Source organism: Emydura macquarii, unplaced genomic scaffold, assembly GCF_026122565.2.
Source record: "Emydura macquarii macquarii isolate MOO-44397 ecotype Brisbane River unplaced genomic scaffold, CSIRO-AGI_Emac_v2 contig_3113, whole genome shotgun sequence".
NCBI lineage: Eukaryota > Metazoa > Chordata > Testudines > Chelidae > Emydura > Emydura macquarii.
Window position 1 is genome coordinate 1,180,127 of NW_027133250.1, and position 24,213 is coordinate 1,204,339.

The 24,213-nt window shown below is 47.8% G+C and overlaps 1 protein-coding gene across 2 annotated transcripts in view; it reads left to right on the forward strand.

Annotated features, from left to right (window-relative positions):
• EYA3 (EYA transcriptional coactivator and phosphatase 3) overlaps positions 1–24,213 on the forward strand; it is a 140,819-nt gene that overhangs the window by 93,679 nt on the left and 22,927 nt on the right. The window contains exons 7-11 of one of the 2 annotated variants that reach the window (XM_067530834.1): positions 559–696; positions 8,209–8,291; positions 9,475–9,658; positions 17,184–17,323; positions 19,225–19,308. In XM_067530834.1, the coding sequence (XP_067386935.1) occupies positions 559–696; positions 8,209–8,291; positions 9,475–9,658; positions 17,184–17,323; positions 19,225–19,308 (629 nt within the window). The remainder of the gene's footprint in view (positions 1–558; positions 697–8,208; positions 8,292–9,474; positions 9,659–17,183; positions 17,324–19,224; positions 19,309–24,213) is intronic. The other variant, XM_067530835.1, reaches the window with a different exon arrangement.

Genomic DNA, 24,213 nt, shown 5'->3' on the forward strand with positions numbered 1-24,213 from the left:
TTTGCACAGAAACAGGGGAAAGAATTTTTTTTTAAATAGTCAAATATAAAGCCACAAGAATTGGCAGGAGATTCAGGGGCTGGGGTAGGATCTGATGTAACTTTTAATAAAAAAAACATTTTTTTTAAAGTACTAGATAGGAAGTTGAATGTCCTTTCAGTGCTGTAAGAGCTACTCGATGTCCATTGAAGCTCATGGATGGACTAAATGGGCATTGGATCATTATCTCACTGTGTAGCAGTCTGGGCTACCAAGAATGCTATGTAGCAGCCCAAGTCCTGGAGAGTTGCGAGCGGTTCCTGGCTGCCAGCATTGCGGTAGCTTCTATTGTTGGTCTTTCTGGGTTTTTTTCAGCCAGCTTTAGCTCAGCAACTCAAATCTGTATCCAGCCTGAGAATCAGGAATTGGCTGTTGCAAAATAAAAGCGATATTGTTTTTTATAAGTGATTTTGCTTGTTACAGAAGCAAATGACTGACAATCAGGCTGCTCTCGCGTAGCAAGCGTGATCTTTGGTCCCAACATATTCGTTTGTAACTGGTCCAATTTATCTGATTCAGGTGCACTGTGGCCAGGTATGAAACCCGAAAGTGGTTTAATTCAGACTCCATCTCCAAGTCAGCACAATGTTCTTACCTGCACTACAGGGTTAACCACAAGCCAGCCCTGCCCAGCACATTATTCTTATCCTATTCAAGGTAACTTGGCATGGTTTTTATCTACATCTCTCTCCACCTAATCGGGTCCAGACACACACATAGAGGACAGCATGTTTGCTCTTGGTTTGTGCATGTTTCTCTGTCTTGCAAGCCATATTTTCCTCTTGTAGTGGGGGAGTGTGTGTGTACACTGTATAGAGAGTTCTGCCTGCACCCAGCCAGCTTCTGCTGTGCTAATGAATCCTAAAAAGATAACAAGCAAAGGGGGGTGGGTGGGAAAGGGGAGACTGAATGTTGGCCACTTGCATGCCAGTCCGCAGAATGCTCTCGCAACTCCAGCTGTTTCTCAGCAGTGCTGGGCATGAGTTACACTGAGATACATGTGTTGCTTCTTGAGGCAAAGGGTATTCTTTTCTGTGGGCCAGCTAGGGAACAGAGATGTCTGCACTGGGGAACAGTGTGTGTGGCTTGCTTCGCTATACGAGGCTTGGTGGGTCAGCTGGAAAGTGAAGCTGTAGACCCTGGAACTGGATACAACTATGCCGCCTGCCAAGGACTCACATTTTAATATTGGGAAGTAAAAATCTGCATTTCATCCTGAATTTTTCACTGCATTGCACCACTCCAGAAAGCAAGCTGCGGAGGCCAAAGAAGTGCTGCTTAGCTGAAAAAGTAATGAATGGTCACCTGCGGCAAATGTGTGCAAAATTACTTGTTTCACGCTGGATTTTTGCCATTTTATTGTTGAAAATGTGTTGGGGTATTTTTTTGGTGAAAATTCATCCTTTGACAAATGCACAGATTTTTGAGAACCTCCCAGAAATGTGTTTTCACAAAGGAATTTTAAGAAGTGCTAGTGTTTCTCTCGTGTGCAACTAAGTGTGATAACTAGGCTTTGACATGACTTAAATTGTACAACTGATGAAGTGCATCATTAAGGCTGATGCTTTCGCAGCTCACTCCATTGTGAGCACGAAAGGCCCAAGGATGCATTTATGCTTCACTCATTTCCCATAATAGTGATTTAAAATTGGCAAAGTGGCTGTCTAGAAATAGCACCTTTTCAGTGAAGCTGCTCTGTGGGTACCTTTGCTGACAAAATTACATTTTCACGCCTTTAGAAATTGCCACTAAAATAAGATAAGAAGAGTTTGCTGGATGCTGCTCTGCCTAATGCACCATCACTAGAATTGCCTGCTAAGCTGCAATTGCAAAATACAGAAACACTAGAGGTGATGTGAGAGGTAGAAGGAATCCAGCTTGACCCAGCTCCTTGGAAGAGTTTGAGGCTCTTCACTTATAAACTGTACACACATGATCTGAAGTGAGAATATAAATCTGGAGCCCCATGTTTCATGTGAATAAAGTCACCTTTCAGAGCATAATTGTGCTTTCTGGAATGCCTCAGCCTTTAGTTGAATTGTCCAGCTTTTTCACATTGTCACTGTTATCTCTCATAAAATAGTGACATTTTACAGAGAGAGTTCAGCAAGCTCAGAAAGAGCTGTTCCTTTCCTCTCTCCCTCTCTTATCCCACGAGACAGAAAGACAAGATAAGATATGGGACAGCAATTCAAGAGGAAGAGAAGTGGGGATTAATAGTGAGGAGAAGGAAGGAGCATTTATTTATTTATTTATTTGTTTTGCAGTCGCATCTTGGCACCTTAGTCCCTGACTATGACCCCATTGTGGTAGGCATGGTACATGTGTAACAAAAAGACAGTCTCTGCCCCCAAAACCTTACAATTGAAGTCCCAGAGAAGATGAGGGGAGGATAGAACAGACAGATGGGGGAGCACTAAGAAACAGACAGTACGGCTCACTGTGACGGGCAGTGGTGTCAGCATCACAGCAAAGGTGAGTTTTCAGGAGGGATCTGAAGGAGGATAATGAGGTGGCTTTGTGGGAGGTTACAGGAGCTCCTCCCAAGCGTGAGGGGCAGCCAGGGAGGCAACACAAAGGCGTGTTTAAAAGGTTAACAAGTGGGCGCTGAAGGGTGGCATTGTGGGCAGAGCAAAGGTGGGAGTCACCATCGCATGAGAGAGAATAGATGGGTGGGGATAAGACTTGAAGAGCCTTGAAAGTGAAGACAGTAGTTTTTTCTTTGATGCAGTGGAGAAGGGGGAACTAGTGGAGGGATGCAAAGAAAGGGCTGACATGCTCGAAGCCATGGGCTAGGAAAATGATCTCTGCAGCAGTGCTTCGAAGGGATACAAATGGGGCAAGATGGGATTTGTCCAGGAGGAGGGTCCGATAGTCAAGACAGGAGGTGATGAGAATCTGGAGGAGAGTGGTGGATGGAGAGAAAAGGATATTATGCAGGAAAAATTGGCAGGCTTTAGACAGATCCTGGTTGTGAGTATCTAGAAAGAGTGCTGTGTTGGAAATAACCTCTAGCTACAGGCCTGACTGACAGGAAGGATGGTGACGTCATCCATGGTGACTGAGAGGGAAGGGAGCTGGGGGAGGAGGAGGAGACTAAGAGGTAAGGTTGAAGATACAGAAGGAGCTTAATGAGGACAGGGAGAATGTTCTGGATTTGGGGCAGCATGATAAAACAGTGCAGAGACAGAGCGGGGAAAAGGAGACACAGGATGGCAAGAGGACGGAAGGGAGTGAGGAGTGAGTTGGGATGTAGCTAGGCAGGCTGTCCATTTGGTTTTAAGCCAGACAGTTTGCTTTTCTAAGGTTTGTCCCTGTCCGTTACTGAGACCAAACTGAGATGAGGTTTTGTCCAGGATCAGATGGAGGATGCCATTTTGAAGAGCCCCTTGCCCACTGGCATGACCTTCCACAATAGTACATGCAAGGTCGCGCCGAATGGGGATGGGGCAGTGTGCTTTTCAAAATGGCGTCTGTCGTGGCATGGTGCGTGGAAGGTCATGCTGGTGGGGGTGGGCCCACACCGTGCCCGGAAGTACTAGAATGTCTGGTGTTCTTGGGGTGTGTGAGTGGCCCCTCTAGATGTAGCCAGGGACAAGGTTATGTAGGACTTGTTGATGAGAACAGAAAGTCTGAATGAGATGCAGTTTCAAAGAAAGGGCTGATGTGGCCTGAGTGGGGGAGGTGCAGTTTTAGCAGCAGGAGAAGGTTAAAGGGAAAAATGAGAAGGGTCTTTGCTTTGGGGACGGTGAAGGGAGGGTGGGTTTGGGGGATATTAGGAAGAAAAACTATAGACATTAGCAAGGCACTGGATGCTGGGAGGAGGAGGGAGCCCTTAGATTATGAGCTTGGAAGAAAGGGAGGAAGAAGTAGAGTAGATGGAGAAGGACGGGGGGTGAGCGGGGTGGGATTAGGAGGAAAGATCAGTTTAGTTTTTGGAGTGAATGTGGTAGATTTGGTAACTACACCGTAGAGGTGGTAGTTGAAAGTATTCAAGAAGTTACGGTCACTGAGAGAGGAGAAGAGGTGGATACTGAGAAGAGAACCATCTGGGACACCAAGAAAGAGCTTCTTTTCCCCTATTAAAGGATGTGCTGCAGAATAAGATGCAGTTAGCGAGGTAAGAGGAGAGCCGGGAGATCTCAGACACACAGAAGAGATGAGAGTGGAGGACAGCTTGATGGGCTGTGTCAAAGATGACAGAAAGCAAGGATACGGGTAAGGGAGATCCCCATAGATGTAGCTATAAGAAAGCCGGTAATAGTGATCTTGGGGAGGCAGTTAATGTAGTGGAAAGAGCAGAATCCAAGCTGGAAAAGCTCAAGGGCAGAGTTGGAGGACTAGGAAAGCACATCAGTTGTTTCATGACTTCAGAGTCAAGGGGCTAAGGGAGACCAGAGGCAGCTACAGTCTAGATGTTACTTAAGCATAATTATTTAAAATAAATGCTCTTTAAAACAAACCCTAAAAACCAGACTGAACTCACAGGAAACATGTATTCAGTGATATGCAGATATGCTGTATTATTGGCCCAGTTGATATGTATTTTAGTCCAGGTTTTGCATGTTTAGGTCTGCAGACTTCTACCCAAGTAATACCATGGCTAGAGACTTTGTTGAACGCCCAAGTGCACTTAACTGACTTTGCAAACTTGGGTAGTGTACTCAGATGAACATAAAAGCTCCCCTTGAAGCTAAAAAGCGGAGGATTTTCTTTGCGCTAATTTTGCTATTGTGTATCCCTTAGAGCTAACCTAGGAACCTGCAGCTCCCATCATCATGCCGGAGGGAGCATGAACCACTCTGATCAGGTGTGGAAGGAACAGCTGCTCCTTGGCTCCCCCACTGTTCCACTCCATGTAGGAGCCAACTTAACAGAATTTGTCAATTTCACTTCCCTGCTCTGCTGCCTGTTACTGGCATGTGAAGCAGAGCAGGGTAGGGCATTTGAGAATGGTGGGAGCAGAGCAGTCTGGGTGAACAGAACAGTTAGGGGGAAGTGAAGACACAAGGTCTGAAGAAGCAATCTGGAAACAGGAAGGAGAAGTAAAGAAAACGGTTTGGGGGTGAGGGGCACTGACAAAAGCAAGACACAAACCTCTGTTTGCAACTCCGTTAAAATGGGACCTTGGGATAGTTTCTTTTGGCACATCACTGTGGCAGAATGATGTTGCTGTATTTGTGGCACTTTCACACAGAAAAGTTGTTAGCCCTCAGGGTAAGCTGTGTAAGGGATTAGGCTACTGTGGCACGTGGCTGCTGAAAGAGCATTGCTGACACAGCTGAGTATAGCCCTGTTCAGGACCTGGTACATTGTACTGTGTAAATAGAAGGGGCGCCATTACAAGGAGCTATTCTTTCTATAGTTTCTTTGATCCATTTTAATGGTGCAGTAGCCTCCTGTCTATGGTTAAGGCTCAGATTTGCTGTCCATTGTAAGCCTGATCTTGGCCTCCCCTCTAAATCCTCAATAATCTTTATTTCAACTTCAAAAAGTATGTGTGTGACCTGTAGCCATTGGACAATTCCTTGCTCAAGTCTGAGACACTTCTTTGATCTCAGAAGGGGCAGTGAAGGGGACGTTATTGGACTCAGGATAAAGATGGAGAATCCTGGTCTCTCCATGTTACAAATCTGTTCCGAAGGGTTCACCGTGATGACAATGCTTTGGGATTTACCATGTGCCACACTGTGTACCCGTGAACAGTGGGGAGGCAGCCCCAGCACCGGCAAATGGACTCCACCTCACCTCGGCTCTAGTGACTTCTGTAGCCCTTCAGAGCTCAAGCTTTGTGGGTTTCCTCAGAGGATCCTACAGCTGTCCTGCTTGCCTGGCGTCCTGACCAGCTCCCCCACTCCACAGGCTCTCGTGCTCCTCCCAGTTCCAGACTTGGATTCCTGCTCCCAGTCTCTGATTTTCCTCCCCACAGACTTTTTGAAGGAGTTTCTGTAGGTCTTAATGGATTCCGCATGGGGCCATTGGCACTGCCAGTGAGGGAGCAGGGCACTAGGTGATCTAACAGGTGTTTCCCATCTCACTTATTTCTCGGGTTTGCTAGCACTAATACAAAATGCATTTCTGTCATGCCAGGAAACCCTGACATGACAAACCATCATTGTCCTCAGCCATTGAGAGATTCGACCTGAGTGGGCTTCACTTATAAATAGTAGGTTCTATTTCTTCAAGAACATGCCACCGTCTGCAGTTGCTCCCCATCTCTTCTCTTCCTTGTTAAGGCTTCTGTCTGCACAGTAACCCCAAGAACAGTGATGAAATCCCTTTGAGGCTTCTGGAGGATTCGTTCCCTCCGGCTTCACTGCAGAGTTCTGCTTCTGGATTGGTGAGGAGTTTTCCAGACAGCTGCACATTGTGAGCTGTTCTAGGAAAGGCCTCCTCTAAGGGTATGTCTACACTGCATGCTCAGCGGCAATCGATACAGTCATGTAGACCTGCTCTCAGTCAATCCCAGGTGGCCCCCTCCGGTCAACACCGGTAATCCACCTCCCCAAAAGGAGTGAGTCTGGTTGACGGGGGCATCTCCCATCGATGCATGAAGACACCATGGCATGTCAGCGTAAGTATGTTGACAGGAGGTACATTACGTAGCTTGCGTATCTCCCGTTGACCACCAGTGGCAGTGTAGACCAGACCTCTGTGTACCCAAAGCCTTTTTCTTTTGGGGTTTCCTCTTCTGGGTGGGACTCCTGCACCAATGATGTCTTTAGAGAAGAGAGAATTTACTTCACTGTAGTTGTGCTTTTCTGTAGATGCCATCGGGAAGGATTCTCACTCACCTCTCAGATGGAAGGTTACCCTTCTTGGGTATTTTTCTCTTGCACCCAGGTTTTCATTTTTCTCTGAGGCACATCTTAGATCAGTTTTTCTTTCTGGGAGCTTCACCTTCTGCTAAGTTGAAAGAACTGTCCGGACGCTTCAAAAGAGCAGCATCTGGACTCAGCTGGGAGCGGCACACAATGACTAGGAGGGACCTGGTGTGAGCTCTCCCCTACCGCTGCCACCGTCAAGGGTGGAAAATACCAAACCCTTGACAAGTCTGTGTTGTTTTTCAGTCTCTTGCTGAGTTTCCTCCACAGGTGGTATCTGCAGAAAATAATGATTTTTTTATAGCAGGAAATAAGATGGGTGATACCGTGTAATTTCCACAAAGATCTCTTTACAGACCATACTACAGTGAACCTTTGTTTTGATGGAGCGTGGGAAAGCATAATGGCATTCTCTGATTGCACCTAGCATGTACACTCAGATTTCACTGGGCTTGTCATTTTCCTTCATTAGTTTTTGGGGCCCCCTGAGATCCAAAGGGGGACGCAGTCTAATCTGACTGTTTTGCTTCTTGAAAACCACAGAGGCGGCTGATTTACATCTGTCCCCAAAGGGAGGTACAAAGAGGGCCTCCAGGGATTCAGGTGAACTAATATTTACTGAAAATGCAACACTTCTATCGACCCTGGTTGCTATGAGGAATCCTTAGGAATCTGAAGCATCTCAAAACAGCCATGCCAGTAAATCTGTCTTTGTAAGTTCATTGTCTGTCTCACAGAGCTGCTATTGACAATTATCTCACAGGACCTTGTTAAGAAAAAATTTGTAATTTCACACAGATTTCAAAGGTTAAATATCACAGTTTCTCAGTATGAAGTAGCTTTTTATGTAATGATTCAAATGGTTTTTAGTACTTCCTGAAGTTGTTGAATTCAGTGGGATCAAATATTTTAAGGCCTCATCCACAATGTTGGATAAAATTTTTTATCAGAACTGATTTAAATGCTATTCAGATCTTACTGTTACTGATTTATGTGTTTTTATCTATTGTAACATAAATATATACAAAAACATCTTGTGTTCTGGTCTTTGTCTTCCCAAAACTTGAAATACAAATGAATATAAAAATACTTCACACTAAACTAATTTACTGTTTGCATGGCAGGAATGGAGGAGGCAAAGCTTTCTGAAAAGTGTTTTACAACACAATTTGAAAGCATAGTTTGAAAATGTTAAACTCCATCCCCATTATCCTGGCAAACCCTGCTTAAGCTCTTAGAGTATAGTTGGGGCTAGAAATGCGACTACTTCAGAGTTATGACAGGTCGTCTTCTCCCTTTTATGTTAATATAGTAACATATGGTCATTTCTTGATTTTTACTGCAGCAACTACCAATGCCAGCCCAGTCTCCACGTCCTCGACTGTTGTCAATATTTCAGCACCAGCAGTAGCCAGCATCTCGCACCAGGTAACATTTCTTGCTAGCTTTTCTTCTCTAAGGCACATCTCGTATAGCTTTTGTTTTAGAATTTTCTGAGGTCATGGTAATTGGAACTGGAGTGCAACTGTTCATTCATTTTTTGAAAGTACCTGAGTGTTTTAAGGCTAAATATTTGTAATCACTTTCAACTGTCCCCAGAACTTGCTGACTGCAGCATTTTCTTGCCAATGGGGAAACCTGGTGGGGGTGTGAAGTAAATTCTAATGTTTGGGCCCTGAATTTAGAGAGAGCAAGTTCACTGTGTGTGGAGAATTGGTCTTGTAGTTAAAGCATAGGACTGGGAGTCACCAAAGTTAGTCTACTCCTGACTGCCACAGTTTTCCTTTGGGACCTTGAGCAAGTCACTTCACCTCCCTGTACCTCAGTTTCCCTACCTGTCAGTTTAGAGAGGAGAGAGGCTTCAACAACCATTTGAGATCCTGGTGTGGCAGGCACTACAGAGGTATAAGAAGCATAACTCTGATTAGCTACACTTAAAATGCTACAACAATACAGCTGTGCCACTGGAGTCCTTCAGCGTAGACACTGCCTGCGCCGACGGGAGGGGGTCTCCTGTCAGTGCAAGTAATCCACCTCCCCAGAGGCGATAGCTAGGTCCATGGGAGAATTCTTCTGTCGACCCAGTTCTGTTTACACAGGCACTTGGGTCAGCTTAAGTATGCTGCTGAGGAGTGTGGGTTTTTTACACGTCTGATTGACGTAGTTATGCTGACCTACCTTTCTAGTGTAGCACAGAATATAGTCAGACAGCTTTTCAAATCTTTCTCGCCCTCCCTCAGTAGGGAGAGGGGAAGGGGTGCATTCAAATAGTCTGACAACAGGTGAGCAGAGAGAGAGAAACTTTCTGATGTAGCTGGAATTTAGAAAGCTTTCATTAGCAGACAGCACTGTTGCTTCTTCCTCCATAAGTCTGGGGTGGGTGATTCTGTGCTGTCCACTTAGGATGCTTCTTTCTTCTCCTTCCTGCTTGTGGACCAGCTCTTCCTGCTGTAGATCCCTCTCACTGCGCCAGGGCAAAGGGCAGTGAGCAAGGGAGCCTGTGCTTTTGCTGGCACTTCTCTGTCCTGAAGGCATTCTTGCCCAGTAGCCCTTTTGTTTTTCAGTGTTTTCTGAGGAACACCGTTTTCCTTATTTGATTTTCTCTTAAAAGGAATATCCTACGTACACAATTCTCGGCCAAAGCCAATACCAGCCATGCTACCCGAGTTCTGGCTTTGGGGTCATAGCGCCAGCAGACAGCAGCATGGAGAGTACCACGTTAGCAACAACCACGTATCCAATTGAAAAAGCAAATGCCATGGTGCCTACGCGGACAGCACAGAGACATTTTTCTGGTAAGTGTTGCAGCTTTAATAGGATGGATTTCAAAACATCTCTGTGATTACAATACACTGGGCAGGCCAGGGGGAACGTGCAATTCAGAAGCAGAATGAGGAGCATCCTTGTGTGCTGATGTGCGGTGCATATTCTATCCATCTTCAGGGAAGAGTGTTTGCCATTTTGTTTTTCCTTTGGGCCTGAAGTGTATGGGTTCCGGACTGTAGGTTTGTAGTCACTGTCAATCTCCGAGGGAGGCCAGGCTCCTTTGCTACACAGTCATAGAACTACAGTTTGTCAACAGGGGAAGTTAGCAATTTCCAAGGCTCCAACCCGCCAGGAGGATAGAGCAGTAGTGAGCTGGTAAACCCAAGCCCTCAGGTAGGGTGGGGCACTAAACAATCAAAGGGCCTCCGAGGCAGGTGTGAGCACCAACCACAGGCCTCCCAGCATAGTGGAGGCAGTCTGCCACAAGGGTTGGGGTAGCAGAGGGACCTGGCCCCACCCTACTCTCTACCGGCTCCCAGCCAAGGGCCCTAACAGTGATGGAGCGTTCCCCCACTGAATCAGCAGGGCTTCACGCCAATCAGTGCTCAGGCAGGAGCAGAGGTGGCCTGTAGTCGGCTGCTCCTGGGTTACTTCCTACACCCCCTTTGTAGTGTACCTGCAGCTTGGGGTTGTCTTCCGTCTCCCCGGGGTACGCTGCAAGCGGCAGCCCCGGCAGCTCCTCTGGCTCTCAGAGCCAGTGAGATCCATCAGTCCTCCTTGGCGGCTCCACACCAACTGACCTGCAGGGCTCGCCTTTTGTACTTCCTGTATCTGTCCTGCCCCTCTGCTTCCGGCATGGTGGGTGTGCCTTTCCGGGCTCCACCCACTGGGTGGTGTCTAGTTCTCCCTTGCTGTCAATCTCTGAGGGAGACCATGTCTCTTTGCTACACCCCCCACTCTTCGCCCCCAGCCAAGCCAGGGTCCCGATCTCCGCGGCTGGTGAAGTCCACTTCCCCCAGTCAGGACGTGTCTGCATTGGCATGCTCCTTACCAGTTCGATGTTGCCTGGTGAAGGCAAAGAGTTGCAAAGTCAGGTACCAGCGAATCAGCCAGGCGTTGATGTCCTTCATTTGTTGCAGCCACTTTCCTGAGGAGTTAATAATGGAGGGCCTGTAGGACCCACTTGACCGCTAGGGCTTCATTTCCGATTACCGAGTAATTGCACACAGCTTTCGGCCAATATACAGGATCGGGTGTTCTTCGCTCTTGATGCTTTGTGAGAGGGCAGCCCCTAGTCCCACTGCGGACACATTAGTTTGGACCATGAAACTACGTGTAAAGTCCAGGCTGTAGAACACAGGTTTGTAGCATAGGTGGCGCTTCAATTCCTGAAAGGCGACCTCGCAGTTGGGGGTCCATTGTACTTGCAGGGGTTGGTCCTTCATGAGCAGTCCTATCGGGAGCGACGATCATATAATAGCCCACCAGTACCAGGAATTTCCAGACTTGTGTCTTAGTTGGCAGGGCGGGGTGGTCTTGGATTGCCTGAACTTTCCTGATAAGGGGCGCAGCCTGCCTTACCCCAGGGTGTACCCCAGATAAGTTGTTTCCTGCCAGCCGATCTGGCACTTTCTGGGGTTTGTGGTAAGACCAGCCGCCCGGACGGTCCTCAAGACGGCTGCTATCTGGTTTAGGTGATATTCACAGTGTCAACTATATATTACCATGTCATCCAAGTACACAGCTGCATACTCAAAGTGGGGTAGAAGGAGACGGTCCATCACCCTCTGAAAGGTCACGAGGGCCCCATGAAGACGAAAAGGCATTCGGGTGAAATGGTAGAGCCTACTGGGGGTGGCGAAGGCAGTCTTTTCCTTCGAGTCGGGGTCCAGCAGGATCTGCCAATATCCCTTGGTTAAAACGAGGGTGGAAATATACTGGGCTTCCGCCAAACAGTCGAGTAGCTCAACTACTTGGGGCATCGGGTATGATTGAAACTGGGATGTTGCGTTGACCTGCCGAAATCGATACAGAACCACTGGGTCCCATCTGGCTTGGGGACGAGCACAATAGGGCTTTGCCATTCACTTGAGGATCTCTTGGTCACCCTGAGTTCCAGCATAGCTCGGACCTCCTGCTCCACCGCATCTCACATGTGGAGTGGGAGTGACCGGGTTGTCCCCTGGACAACTTCTCCGGGGTTGGTGGAGATGGTGTGGTGGATCTGGGAAGTCTGGCTGGGGGTAGCGGTAAACTTTCTGCAGAAGGCTGCAACAAGACACCTTGCCTGATGTAATTGTTCCTCTGAGAGGGTATCCCTGAGCAGGGATCCCTTGGGTCCCTCTGGACATTTGGGGTCCCAGCTCTGGTTCGGGGGGGTACGGGAAGATCATCATCCCTTCTCGTTCGCGCCAGATTTTCAGCAGATTAACATGATAAATCTGCCACTGCTTCCATTGGTCGGGTTGGTGGATCTCATAGTTGACAGGGCCTATCTGGCAGATTATCTCCTATGGTCCCTGCCAGTGGGCCAACAGCTTGGATTTGGCAGAGGGGAATAGGATGAGGACCTGATTCTCCAGTTCAAAGGTCTGGTTATGGGTCCCTGGGTTATATCCTTGTGCTTGGGTTGCTTCGGGAGTTTGAAGATCCTCCTTCGCAAGAACTCCAGCCTTGTTAGGCGTTCTTGCTGCTAGAGGACATATTGGAGTAGCCCCGTCGTCTGTGACTGGGTCTTTTCCCACGTCTCCTGCATGAGGTCGAGCAAGCCTCGAGGTTGGCAGCCATAAACTCAAATGGGAAAAATTTTATGGACGCCTGGGGTACCTCCCAAATTGCCGGTAACAGTTGTGGGAGGAGCTGGTCCCAGCCGGTTCTCTGTGAGGAAACTTCCAGAGCATACTTCTGAGAGTCTGGTTGAATCTCTTAACCAAACCATCCATCTGGAGATGGTATACTGTAAAGGTCCTTAACCTCTTGATCCCTAGAAGGAGACAGACTTACTGAAGAAGTCGGGAGGTGAAATTTGTTCCTTGATCTGTTAGGATCTCTCCAGGCAGGCCCACCTGGGTGAAGATCTTCAGGAGTTCTGCCACTACAGTGTGGGCAGTAGCACTTCTCAGGGGGATAGCCTCGGGGAAGTGCGTAGCATAATCCATCATTATGAGGATATACCGGAAACCTGCGTCACTCTTTGCGAGGGGCCCGACCAAGTCCACCACTACTTTCAGAGGGTGTTTCCACAACTGGGAGGTAGACCAGGGGAGCTCGTGGGACCCCTGGAGGCACTGCCAGCTGGCACGCTGGGCAGGAGGCACTGTGATCTTTAACGTCCCGGTGTACGCCTGGGCTAGTACCCAGGCTAGGGTCTTTTCCAGACCCAGATGACCGGCGACAGGGATGTCATGAGCTAGGCATAGCACAGCTTTCTGATGGCAAAAAGGGACAAGTAGTTGGAACTGGGATTCTTGGGTACAGGAGTCCCATTCGACTCGATACAGCCGGTCTCAGGTGAATTTGAACTGGGGCCACATATCCGCCTCCTTGTCGTTGGGATTGTCTTCCTCAAGGGCAGTCCAGGTTGGGTTCTCTCGGAGGACAACTGAGTGCAGAGCCTGAGCGAACCCAGGCTCGTGTCAGCCAAGAATGATGGGGTAAGGAACCCCAAGGTGACACCCACAGGCATTATCTGTGTCAGACTGGCCACTGTCAGCATGATGTGGGTCATGGGTTACGTCCTCACGTTGCCATGGATGCAGCAAAGACTAATTTGCCTTTGGGTCTGGTCACTGGTTGGGATCAGTCGCTGGAGGACTAATGTCTGCTCGCTCCCCAAATCAACTAGGGCTTGCAGGTGTAGCTTCCCAATGGCCACAGGGATAGTCATCTTGGGACCACTATGCCGACAGGCACGGATCTCTCCAGTGCAAACCTGGCCATAGGAGCTGATGGGTATGGGCATGGCTGTCATCATGACCAAGGCTTCCTGAGGCCTGGAAGTCCTTCATCAGCCATAGTACCATGTGCCTTGCGCCCCCAGTTGCTGCAGGAGCTGCTGCTGCTCCTGGATCTGAGTGGCCTGTTGTTGCTGCAGGTTCCTGACCCAGTGTTCCAGCAGCAGGTCCCAATCCATGATGGCCTCTGCAGCTGGTAGGCTGGGAAACAGCACGGTCCCCGTTGGGTGCAGGGCTGCAGGCATTGCCCGCATTCTGCAGTGTGTGTAGATGTGTAGGAGTACAGGGCCCTCCCTCACTGTCAGTCTCCAAGGGAGGCCACGCATTCTTGCTATACAGTGGTAAAACAACAGTCTGTCAACAGGGGAAGTTAGCAATCTCAGGCGCTCCAACCCTGCTGCAGGGTAGAGCAGTAGTGAGTTGGTAAACCCAAGCCCCCAGATAGGGCTGGGCAACAAATAATCAAAGCGGCTCAGGCCGAGGTGAGCACCAACACAGTCTAGGACTTCCCAGGCAGGGGTGAGCACCCACACAGTCTGAGGCCTCCTAGGTAGGTGTGAGCACCAACCACAGACCTCCTGGCCTGGGGGGGAGGGGGTCTGCCACCCCAGGGTTGGGATGGCAGGGGGATCCGACCCCGCTCTACCCCACCAGATCCCAGACAAGGTCCCTAAGGGTGGTGGAGTGCTCCCCCACTGGATCAGCAGGGCTCTGGCCAAAACTGACTGATCAGTGCTTGGGCGGGAGTAGAGCCAGACTGCAGTCAGCTACCCCTGGGCTGCAGCCCTTTGTAGTGTGCCTGCAGCTTGGGGTTGTCCTCCATCTCCCCGGGGTACATTGCAAGTGGCAGCCCCAGCAACCCCTTTGGTTCACTGTTAGTTGGTGGCACAGGCCAGTCCTCAGGCAGCAGCCCCAGAAGCTCCTCAGAGCCAGCGAGATCTGTCAGTCCTCCTCCATGGCTCCACACCAGCTGAGCTGCAGGGCCCGCCTTTTGTACTTCCTGTATCTGTCCCGCCCCTCTGCTTCTGGCATGGTGGGCGTGCCTTTCTGGGCTCCACCCACTGGGGACGCTGGCCCTTCCTCTCTGTCAATCTCCAAGGGAGGTCGCACTTCTTTGCTACATAGACCCACTCTGCAACCTGCAAAGGTTCAAAGGCAGGGGGTGGTATGGTGATAGGTGCTGTCTTTGTTAAACTAAAGATCCGTCTGCCTGTCTCTGGTGACTGCTGTCAGATGAGAAGTAAAGATCCCTTGGAACACTTCAAATAAACGTTAAAGATATTTCGGAGTGATGCTCTCATGTATAAGCTAGTACTGCCATGTCACTGCACTGCTGGTATCTAAGTCACTGTTGCGCAAAGCTCTTTGGGATACCTTAGCTCTGAAATTCACTTGCATGAGAGCAAGTTCTTTTCCGGCATTCCTCATGAAATTCTTCCCTTCCCTTCCTCCCATCCCCTTTGTCATATTAACCAGCACTGATAAAAGCTGCTCTGCTCATTGCCATTTCCCCCATGGTGACATCCGTTTTGTTTCTGTTGGATCCACAGTGCTTCTTAAGCAACTTTCTTCTAGTGAGGGAAAACAACATGTGCAAAGTGAAACTTGATGCACTGGGAGCTGAGTCTCTAGGCAGTTCATCTAGCTCTTAGTGGTACCCAGAGCCATCATATCAGCTGTTTCTATGGTTCTTTATTGAAGGGAAATGTAAGTTAAACCAGACTCTGGAGAGGAAGAGGAGCTGACATTTTCTTTTCTAAATTAGCAGATGTTTTGCCTCTCTTTAACTCTGATAGACCCAGCTTCATCATGACGAGCACCTCACCTGGCTACGGCAGTAGGAGCTGGTGGAAGCTAGGGTCTGGGAAGGCTGTGAGGAGGGATCCTGAGGAAAAAAGAAACACTCGCTTTGCACTTATGTTTATTGGCCAAGCTTGAGGCCTTATGCTCAATTTGATGGCATCTGTCTGTCTGTCACGTAATAACTTCTGAACACCTGTCCAGTGGTTTCCAAATGTCAGCAAATGTTCTAGGTATCATTGTGCACCCTGGGAAAACCAGAAAGGAGAAAATGGGGGACACCTGGAGCCCCTGCCATGTGTTAAGAGCAGTAGGTCTCAACCTATTTACCACAGTGGGCAGCATATGCAGCTCTCTATGTGTTGTGTGCACCCACACAATACGTACATCTTCAAAAATTTCCCTGGCTTATATCAGGTGTTTCAGTTAAAAGATGCAGCAAATGTAACCAATGAGAAGGATTTAACTGTTGGTCCAAAGCTGTTTTCCTATTGGTTGGCTGACCTTTTCTGCTGATGTCATGTCATGCATCAACTCACGATAGCACACGACTGGGACCTCATCACCAAAAAGCCCACACCCCCCCAGATGCTGATAGAGAAGAGATCTATTGCTTCCTGAGCTCCTCGCAGTAGGATTTATGGGGCAAAAGGCTTCCCTTTTGAAGTGCTGCTGTGGGAGGAATGCTAGGCCAGAGCCTGGCGAGGCTGATTGGCAAAGCCTGAGAAAATTGTGGGGCTGAGTTTAACTGGCTGCTGCTTTAAAAAGGCTGATTTTAGATGTAGGGCTCCCACGTCAAAGAGGGAAATTCATGTCTGCCATTACTCCTCTCACCTGTTATACCTGCTGCCTTGTTGGTAATGGTCTGTTGGCCCTCCAGCAACAGTTAACTATACATGGGTGCTTTAATTCTCCCTGCTGAGTCTTTCCTAATCACACTGCACTGTAAGTGTTACAAGGTACAAACTGCCGCTGAGTGGCAGCCAGGCTCTGGGGGATGACACGTTAGATGAACTAACTTCATAATAAGTGTACTCTAAAATGGGTTGGACTCCTTTCCGGGAGAACTCTTTCCCAGGGTTCATGGTGTTGCAGGAACCCTCCAAAAGTCTTGAGAGTCACCATTTTTAAATGAAATTTCCAATGCAGTGGCTCGAATAGCAGTGGCACAGAGGAGAGGCTGTATTATTGTATGGCTCTTAGGCGGCTGGAAGAATTCTGCTGTTGATCTTGTACCTTACCCTGCCTGCAGCAGTCATTTCTGGATATGTCTACACTACAATAAAAAGCCTACGGCACCGAGTCTCAGAGCCCAGGTCATCTGACTCGGGCTTGTGGGACTCAGGCTGCGGGGTTAAAAATCACAGCACCGACTCTTGCTGGAGCTCGGGCTCTCATTCCCTCCTTTCTCATAGGGTCTCGGAGCCCAGGCATCGACATTGCAATTTTTTCCCCCGCAAGCCTGAGTCACCTTACCTGGGCCAGCTGTGCTCATGCTGTGAGTCTTTTCTTTTTTTTTTTTTTCTGCAGTGTAGACATACCCTCTGTCTGTGCCCCTGTTTCTGGCTTACTGCTGAATTGACTGGGGAGATAGGTGCGTATTGACAAGACACAATGGAGAAAGCTTGCATTTGTTCTATGTAGTGTTCAATTTCTGGTGCCTCAGCAAGGCACAATAACATCCCAGGTTTCCTGACTCTGATATATATATATATATATATATATGGAGAGCTGTGCTGGGGCCGGGTGCTCATTTTCTATGATCATGGGATGAGAACAGTATTGTATGTGTTTCTTCTAGGAGATCCATCCACAAGTCCATCTTTATCAAGAGCAACAGCAAGTAAAGAGTTAGATGAGCAGACTAGGAAAAACATGGCTGGGAAAAACAGGGGCAAGAGGAAAGCAGATGCCTCCTCCCCTCAGGACAGTGAACTGGAAGTAAGTGAACAGTCTGGTTTCCTGAACAGTCATTTTGGAAGAACAGTCAGGCCAGCATGTCTCCTTCCTCTTTCTGGCAGCGGGAGGGGCCTGGGATGATTGGGTAAAAAACAGCAGGAACATTGGAAGTCCAGAAAAAGCAGCCCTCTAACCAAAGGCCACAAAGCTAAGACACTGTCTATGGAGCTCGATAAAAGAGCAGCAGGCCATTCCTATAGGGGACACACTACCTAACCACAAAGGGGTGACAGAGCAGGCTTCGCTTGGTTGAAATTCCCCTAGGGTACTTAAAAAACTAGCTGAAGCAATCTTGGAACTGTTAGCAATTATCTTTGAGACCTCCTGGAGGAAGGTGAGGTTCCAAAGGACTGGAGAAGGGCAAACTTAGTATCTTTAAAAAGGGAAACAAAGAGGACATGAGGAATTACTGATCTGTCAGCCTAACTTTGATATCTGGGAAATATTGGAACAAATTATTAAACAATCCTTTTGTGAGCACATAGAGGATAATAAAGTTATAAGGAATAGCTGGCATGGATTTTTCAAGAACTGAATTATGCCAAACCAACCTAATTTCCATCTTTGATAGGGTTACAGGTCTCAAGATTAGAGGGGAAGCAATAGACATAATATATTGTGAGTTTAATAAGGCTTTTGACACAGTCCCACATGGCATTCTCATAAGCAAATAAGGAAAATATGATCTAGATGAAATTACTATAAGGTGGGTGCACAACTGGTTGAAAGACTCTACTCAAAGAGTAGGTATCAATGGTTCACTGTCAGACTGGAAGGGTATATCTAGTGAGGTACCGCAGGGGTCAGTCCTGGGTATGGTACTATTCAATATTTTCATTAATGACTTGGATAATGGAGAGTATGCTTATAAAATTTGCAGATGACACCAAGTTGGGAGGGGGTTGCAAGAGTTTTAGAGGAAGGACTATAATTCATTACAATATTGACAAATTAGAGAACTGGTCTGAAATCCACAAGATGAAATTCAATAAAGACTAATGCTAAGTACTACAAAGCAAATGCACAACTACAAAATGGGGAATAACTGCTGAAAAGGATCTGAGGGTAATAGGGGATCACAAATTGAATATGAGTCAACAATGTGATGCAGTTGCATAGCATTCTGGGGAGTGTTAACGGGAGTGAAAAATCCACGTGCCTGAGAGATGTGGCTATGCTGACCTAATCTCTTGGGGAGATAGACACTCACTACAGTGAAGGAGTTAATCTACACTGAAGAGCTGCAGCTGCGCTGTGTGGTGTTTTAAGCGTAGACACACCATCGGACACAAGAGGTAATTGCCCTGCTCTCCTTGGCACTGGCAAGGCCTCAGCTGGAGTACTGTGTCCAGTTGTGAGTGCCACACTTTAAGGAAGATGTGGATAAATTGGAGAGAGTCCAAGAGGAGAGCAACAAAAATGATGAAAAACCTGACGGTGGGGAAAGATCTGAACATATTTAGTCTTGAGAAAAGAAGACTGAGGGAGCACTGATAAGTCTTCAAATCTGTTAAGAGCTGTTATAAAGAGGAAGGTGACCAATTGCTCACTGTGTCCACTGAAGGTAGGACAAGAAGCAATGGGCTTAATCAGTAGCAAGGGAGATTTAGGTTAGATATTAGAAAAAACTTCTTAACTAGCAGATTTCCAGGGGAGGTTGTGGTATCCCCATCACTGGAGGTTTTTAACAACAGATTGGCTAAACACCTGTCAGGGATGATCTTGGTTTTCTTGGGGCTGCCTCAGTGCTGAGGGCTGAACTTGATGACCTCTCAAGGTCCATTCGAGCCCTACATCTCTGTGATTCTATGATTCTACTGTTCACTGCAGCATGGCAGTTGGAATATCCCAAGATTAACCTCCTTTTGTAATTCCTTTCCCAGCGAGTGTTTCTTTGGGACTTGGATGAGACCATCATCATCTTTCATTCCCTTCTCACAGGGTCATACGCCCAGAAATATGGAAAGGTAATATTGTCTTACCTCATTCTCAAAGGTAAATTCATAAATGTTATCAGTAAGTATATGTTAATTGTAGGTGAAAGAAGTAGAAAATGCATACTACTACTTCGAGTTATGGTCTCTGTTTTATTCCACCGAAGGTTATGTAGATGCATCTGGAGCCAGATCTTTTCAAAGTAGTAGTGTCCATCTGTCCATGCATGCACCCTTGCATTGCCTCGTGGTTTTGCCCAAGGTGATAAAGGGAAGGGCGGGCAGACTGACCGCATCTTCAGTTCCTTCCCACCGCCACAAGGTCTGAGTCAAAGCTTCTGCTTTCTCTTGTCCTTGGTGACACACTTTCCAGAAAAACTGTTTTTATTCTTGTACATAGTTAGGATTTTACTGATTTTTATAGTAGTTTCAGTGTTGGTAATAATTTTTATAGGATTATGGACTTCAGGATGCTGCTTTGGCAGTTTCCCACCAACTCCCCCACCCCCAGGCCTCACCGCCCCAGCACCTATCTGAGTACTGGATTATGCCGAAGGCATCAGGATTCAAAGTCTGCACTTCCTGACCTCGCTCATTTTCGCTCAGTGATGAGCACCAACGTTGTCTGTACTGCTTGGGGAAGCAGGTGCAGAATCTGTCTCTTCTTCCCTGCACTTATCTGGTAAGGCCAAGCCCTACATCTCAAGAAGCACCTCCTGGAGTTTGCTATGGGGTTGCAGTTGGATCCTGGCTGGGGCACACTCCCCCGTACATTGGCCTGAGCAGTCCAGGAATGCGCCTCCTACCACAGAGTCCCAATCTGGTTTCGCCGGTACCAGCACTATGGACCCTGCACCGGGGCCTAGCCATGAAACACGGAAGTATGCGCATAAGCATGGCCGTAAGTCTTCCTCCATATCCAAGAAAGATGTTGCACTGTCCATGAGTTCTGGCCATGAATGTGCAGCGTGTTCCAAGACCTGCAACAGGAACAATAAGTTGCATCGTTTGCTGGATTCACCAGTCCCGGTTCCTGCATTGGGCACCCCTCCTGCATTGGCTGTGCCAGTGTAACGTGAATCATCAGTTCCAAGGCAGTTTCCCTTACCAGCTCTGATTCCTTCCGTGGACCAGGTGCTGTTGAGACTGGGGAGAATTGGATGTGCTTCGGGGCCTCATGAATTGTTTGCCCTAGAATAGAAGTGATCTCCTTGTGTTCCAGTCCAGTTGCCTGCTAAGAGGACCCCCTCTGCTACGTCAGATTTGCCGCCCTCTGGTCATGTTCCTATAGCACACCCCGTTCTGTTGGCCTCGTTGGCGACCCAATTCATACAGGACTCAGGTATCTCTGAGTTTGAATATTCAGATACTATGCATGGTCCGCTGCTTCTGTTCTGAAGGCATGCCTATGCACTGGTCAGCCCAGCTCTGACAGTACTGATGGATCCAGAGAGGTTCCCCTTATCTTCCCCAGATGCGACTGTGTCACTGATGCCCTCCTCTCCCCTGGACGACTACAGTCAATTTCAAGAGCTTCTCAGGAGAATAGCTAATGCTCTTCAGATCCCATTGGAGGAGGTGCAGGAAGTCAGCACCTTCTACTAGACATCTTGCATGCACTGGTACTGGCCACAGTGGCCCTATTGTTCAACAACGCCATTCTCCAATTGGCACACACTATGTGGTATACCCCGACCATGTGTGTCCCCACCCCGAAGGGGTCAGAAAAGAGGTAATATGTCCCATCCCCCCAGGTCACAGATTCTATTCTCCATTCCTCCGCCTAAGTCCCTGGTGATCCAGGCTGCAGTGGAAAAAGCCAAGCAACAGCATCCATGCTCCACCCCTTCTGACAAGGAGGGCAAGAGGTTAGATCTTATGGATAGAAAGGGCTTTTCCTTGACCAGCCTCCAGCTCTGTATCTCGAACTACATAGCCCTTATGGCCAAATATGACTTTCTGAACTATGGGCAGATGGTGGATTTTGCAGATAAACTACCTCAGCAGGATCGTGCCCACTTCCAAGCTATTTGGGGGAGGGCAAGTTGGTCTCTAGGATCATACACAGGCTTGCGTACAATGGCAACTGAAATTGTCATGAGGAGGAAATCCTGGTTATACTACTCAGGCTTCCCTAGACAGGTACAGAGCACAGTTGAGGACCTCCCTTTTGATGAATCACACCTCTTCAACCAGAAAATGAATGATTCCTTACTCTCACTGAAAGACTAGAGCCGCCCTGCCATCACTAGGCATATATACACCAGCACCAAAATGAAAATTTTACTGCTGCTGCCTACACAATGCTATAGAACTCCCCAGTTCTACCACCAACAAGCCTACGAACCTCCACAGAAGCTCCTGAAGGTCCACAGATCTCGTCCACCTGGTCCACGAGTGACCCGGTCTTCATGTAAGCAATATTTCTGAGTGTGTCTAGAGAGCTGTCAACCACTTTGCACTCCCGCTGTTGCCAACCATCTCCTTCAGGAGCCATCTCAAACTCTACCAGCATGGAACACAATAACAACAAACAAGTGGGTCCTGGATGTCATTTGACAAAGCTATACGATCGAGTTTGACACTACCTCCTCCACATCCCTTGCCCTCATCCCATTTCAGGGATTGCTCTCATGATAGGATTCTTAACCTAGAGGGGGACTCCCTCCTGCAGAGAGGAGCAGAGGAACCAGTCCCTGCAGCCTTTCAAGGCACAGGGCTCTACTCCAAATATTTCCTGGTGCCCAAGAAGAAAAGGGGGATGGAGTCCAATCTTGGATCTCTGACACCTCAACTGTTCTATTCTCAAACTAAAGTTCTGCATGGTCATATTCGAGGCCATCATTCCTTTGCTAGAAAAAGGTATGTGGTTTATGGCTCTTGATATGCAGGATGCCTGCTTCCATGTTGACATCCACTTGACCCATAGACGGCTCCTGAGGTTCACGGTGGGTCTGCGACACTTCCAGTACAGGGTCCTAGCATTCGGACTTACCACTGCGCCATGAGTTTTCACAAAAGTTTTCTCCATGGTAGCAGCTCACCTCCAGTGGCAAGGAGTCCTTGTCTTCCCTTACCTAGACAACTGACTATGCGAACCAGAAAGAAGCTTGGGAATCAATGTCCCAGCTCCTTCTATTCCACTCCTCTCTAGGGGTGAGTGTGAATGTTGAAAAATCGACTTTACACACTCCACGGTCCCTGGAGTTCATCAGAGCATTCATCGAGAGCACATATCCTGATTGCGCTATTCTGGCCTCACCAGTTCTGGTTTCCTCTGCTTCTCCACATGTCAAAACATCCTTCACTTCTGCTCTCAGCATTTCCAGAACTGCTCAAACACCAAATGGCAGACTCAGACACCCGATCCATGGACGCTTCACTAGACAACTTGGCTAGCATGAGAATGTTTGTCGGCAGTACAAGATGTCCTCTCTAGCAGCAGGAAGGACTCCATAAGACTATCCTACCAAGCTAAATGGGCACATTTAACTTCCTGGGCTCAACAGAAAGGTCTTGCCCCAAGGCTGTTGGCATCCCAATGCTCTTAGACTAGTGGTTCTCAACCTTTCCAGACTACTGTGCCCCTTTCAGGAATTTGATTTGTCTTGCATACCCCAACTTTCACCTCTCTTTAAAACTACTTGCTTACAAAATCAGACATAAAATACAAAACATCACAGCACCCTGTTACTGAAAAATGACTTACTTTTTCGTTTTTACCATATAATTTTAAAATAAATTGATTGGAATATAAATATTATACTTACATTTCAATGTATAGTATATAGAGCAGTGTTTCTCAATTAAATTTGGCCACGGAACCCTTTTGAACTCGATAAATAATTGCAGAACCCCCCAAACTCTTAACAGTATTTTACATATGGGGCCAAAAAAAATGTCGAAATAAGCAAATTATATACAAACAACTAAGTCAGCGTTTCTCTATTAGATATAAATTAAATTACATTTACACTCAATACCCTCCGACGAAAAATCCGGGACATCTTCCCTTTTTCGGCGGCGCGGAGAACAGCTGCTCGCGGAACCCCAGGGTTCCACAGAACACCAATTGAGAAACACTGATATAGAGCAATATAAAGAAGTCATTGTCAGTATGAAATTTTAGTTTGTACTGACTTTTCTAATGCTTTTTATGTAGCTTGTTGTAAAACTAGGCAAATCTGTAGATGAGTCGATGTACCCCCAGAGGTACAGATACCCCTGGTTGAGAACCACTGTCTGTTAGACTGTTTCCTCTATCTGAAGGCCTCAGGACTTGCTCTCAATTCTATCAGGGTGCATGCAGTGGCTGTTAGCACTTTCCACCCTCCAATGGAAGGACATTCGTTTTTCACCCACCCTTTGATTGCCCGATTCTGGATGGTAGGAAGGTACTTGTATGTAAATACCCGCCTATTCATCTTATTGCTTCTCAAGGGACCTCAAGCTAGTCCTTATGTCATTGATGAACTCTCCCTTGGAACCCCTGGCCTCCTCCTCTCTTTCTCTTCTCTCCATGGAAATTGCTTTCCTGGTGGTTATCACCCTGCCAGGAGGGTTGGGGAACTGGGAGCCCGGTTGGCAATCCCTCCTTTCACCACCTTTGATAAGGATAAAGTTTTGCTGCGCTTGCATCCCAAATTTCTACCACGACTGGTTTCCCACTCCCACCTCAGCCAGCCCATACATCTTCCAACCTTCTTTCCCAAAGCACACGCTTCAAATGAGGAACAGCAGCTTCACTCCCTCGATGTCCGTAGGGTCCTGGCCTTTTACCTACAGAGGCTGAAGCCCATCTGGAAGTCTTCTAGACTATTCGTGGCCACATCATAGAAAATTAAAGGAAAGGCCATCTGCACCCAGAGAATCTGAGTGCACTATGTTCTGCCATCGGCGGAGTGGCGTCAGGACAGTCCCCCCGAGGTGGGATATGGG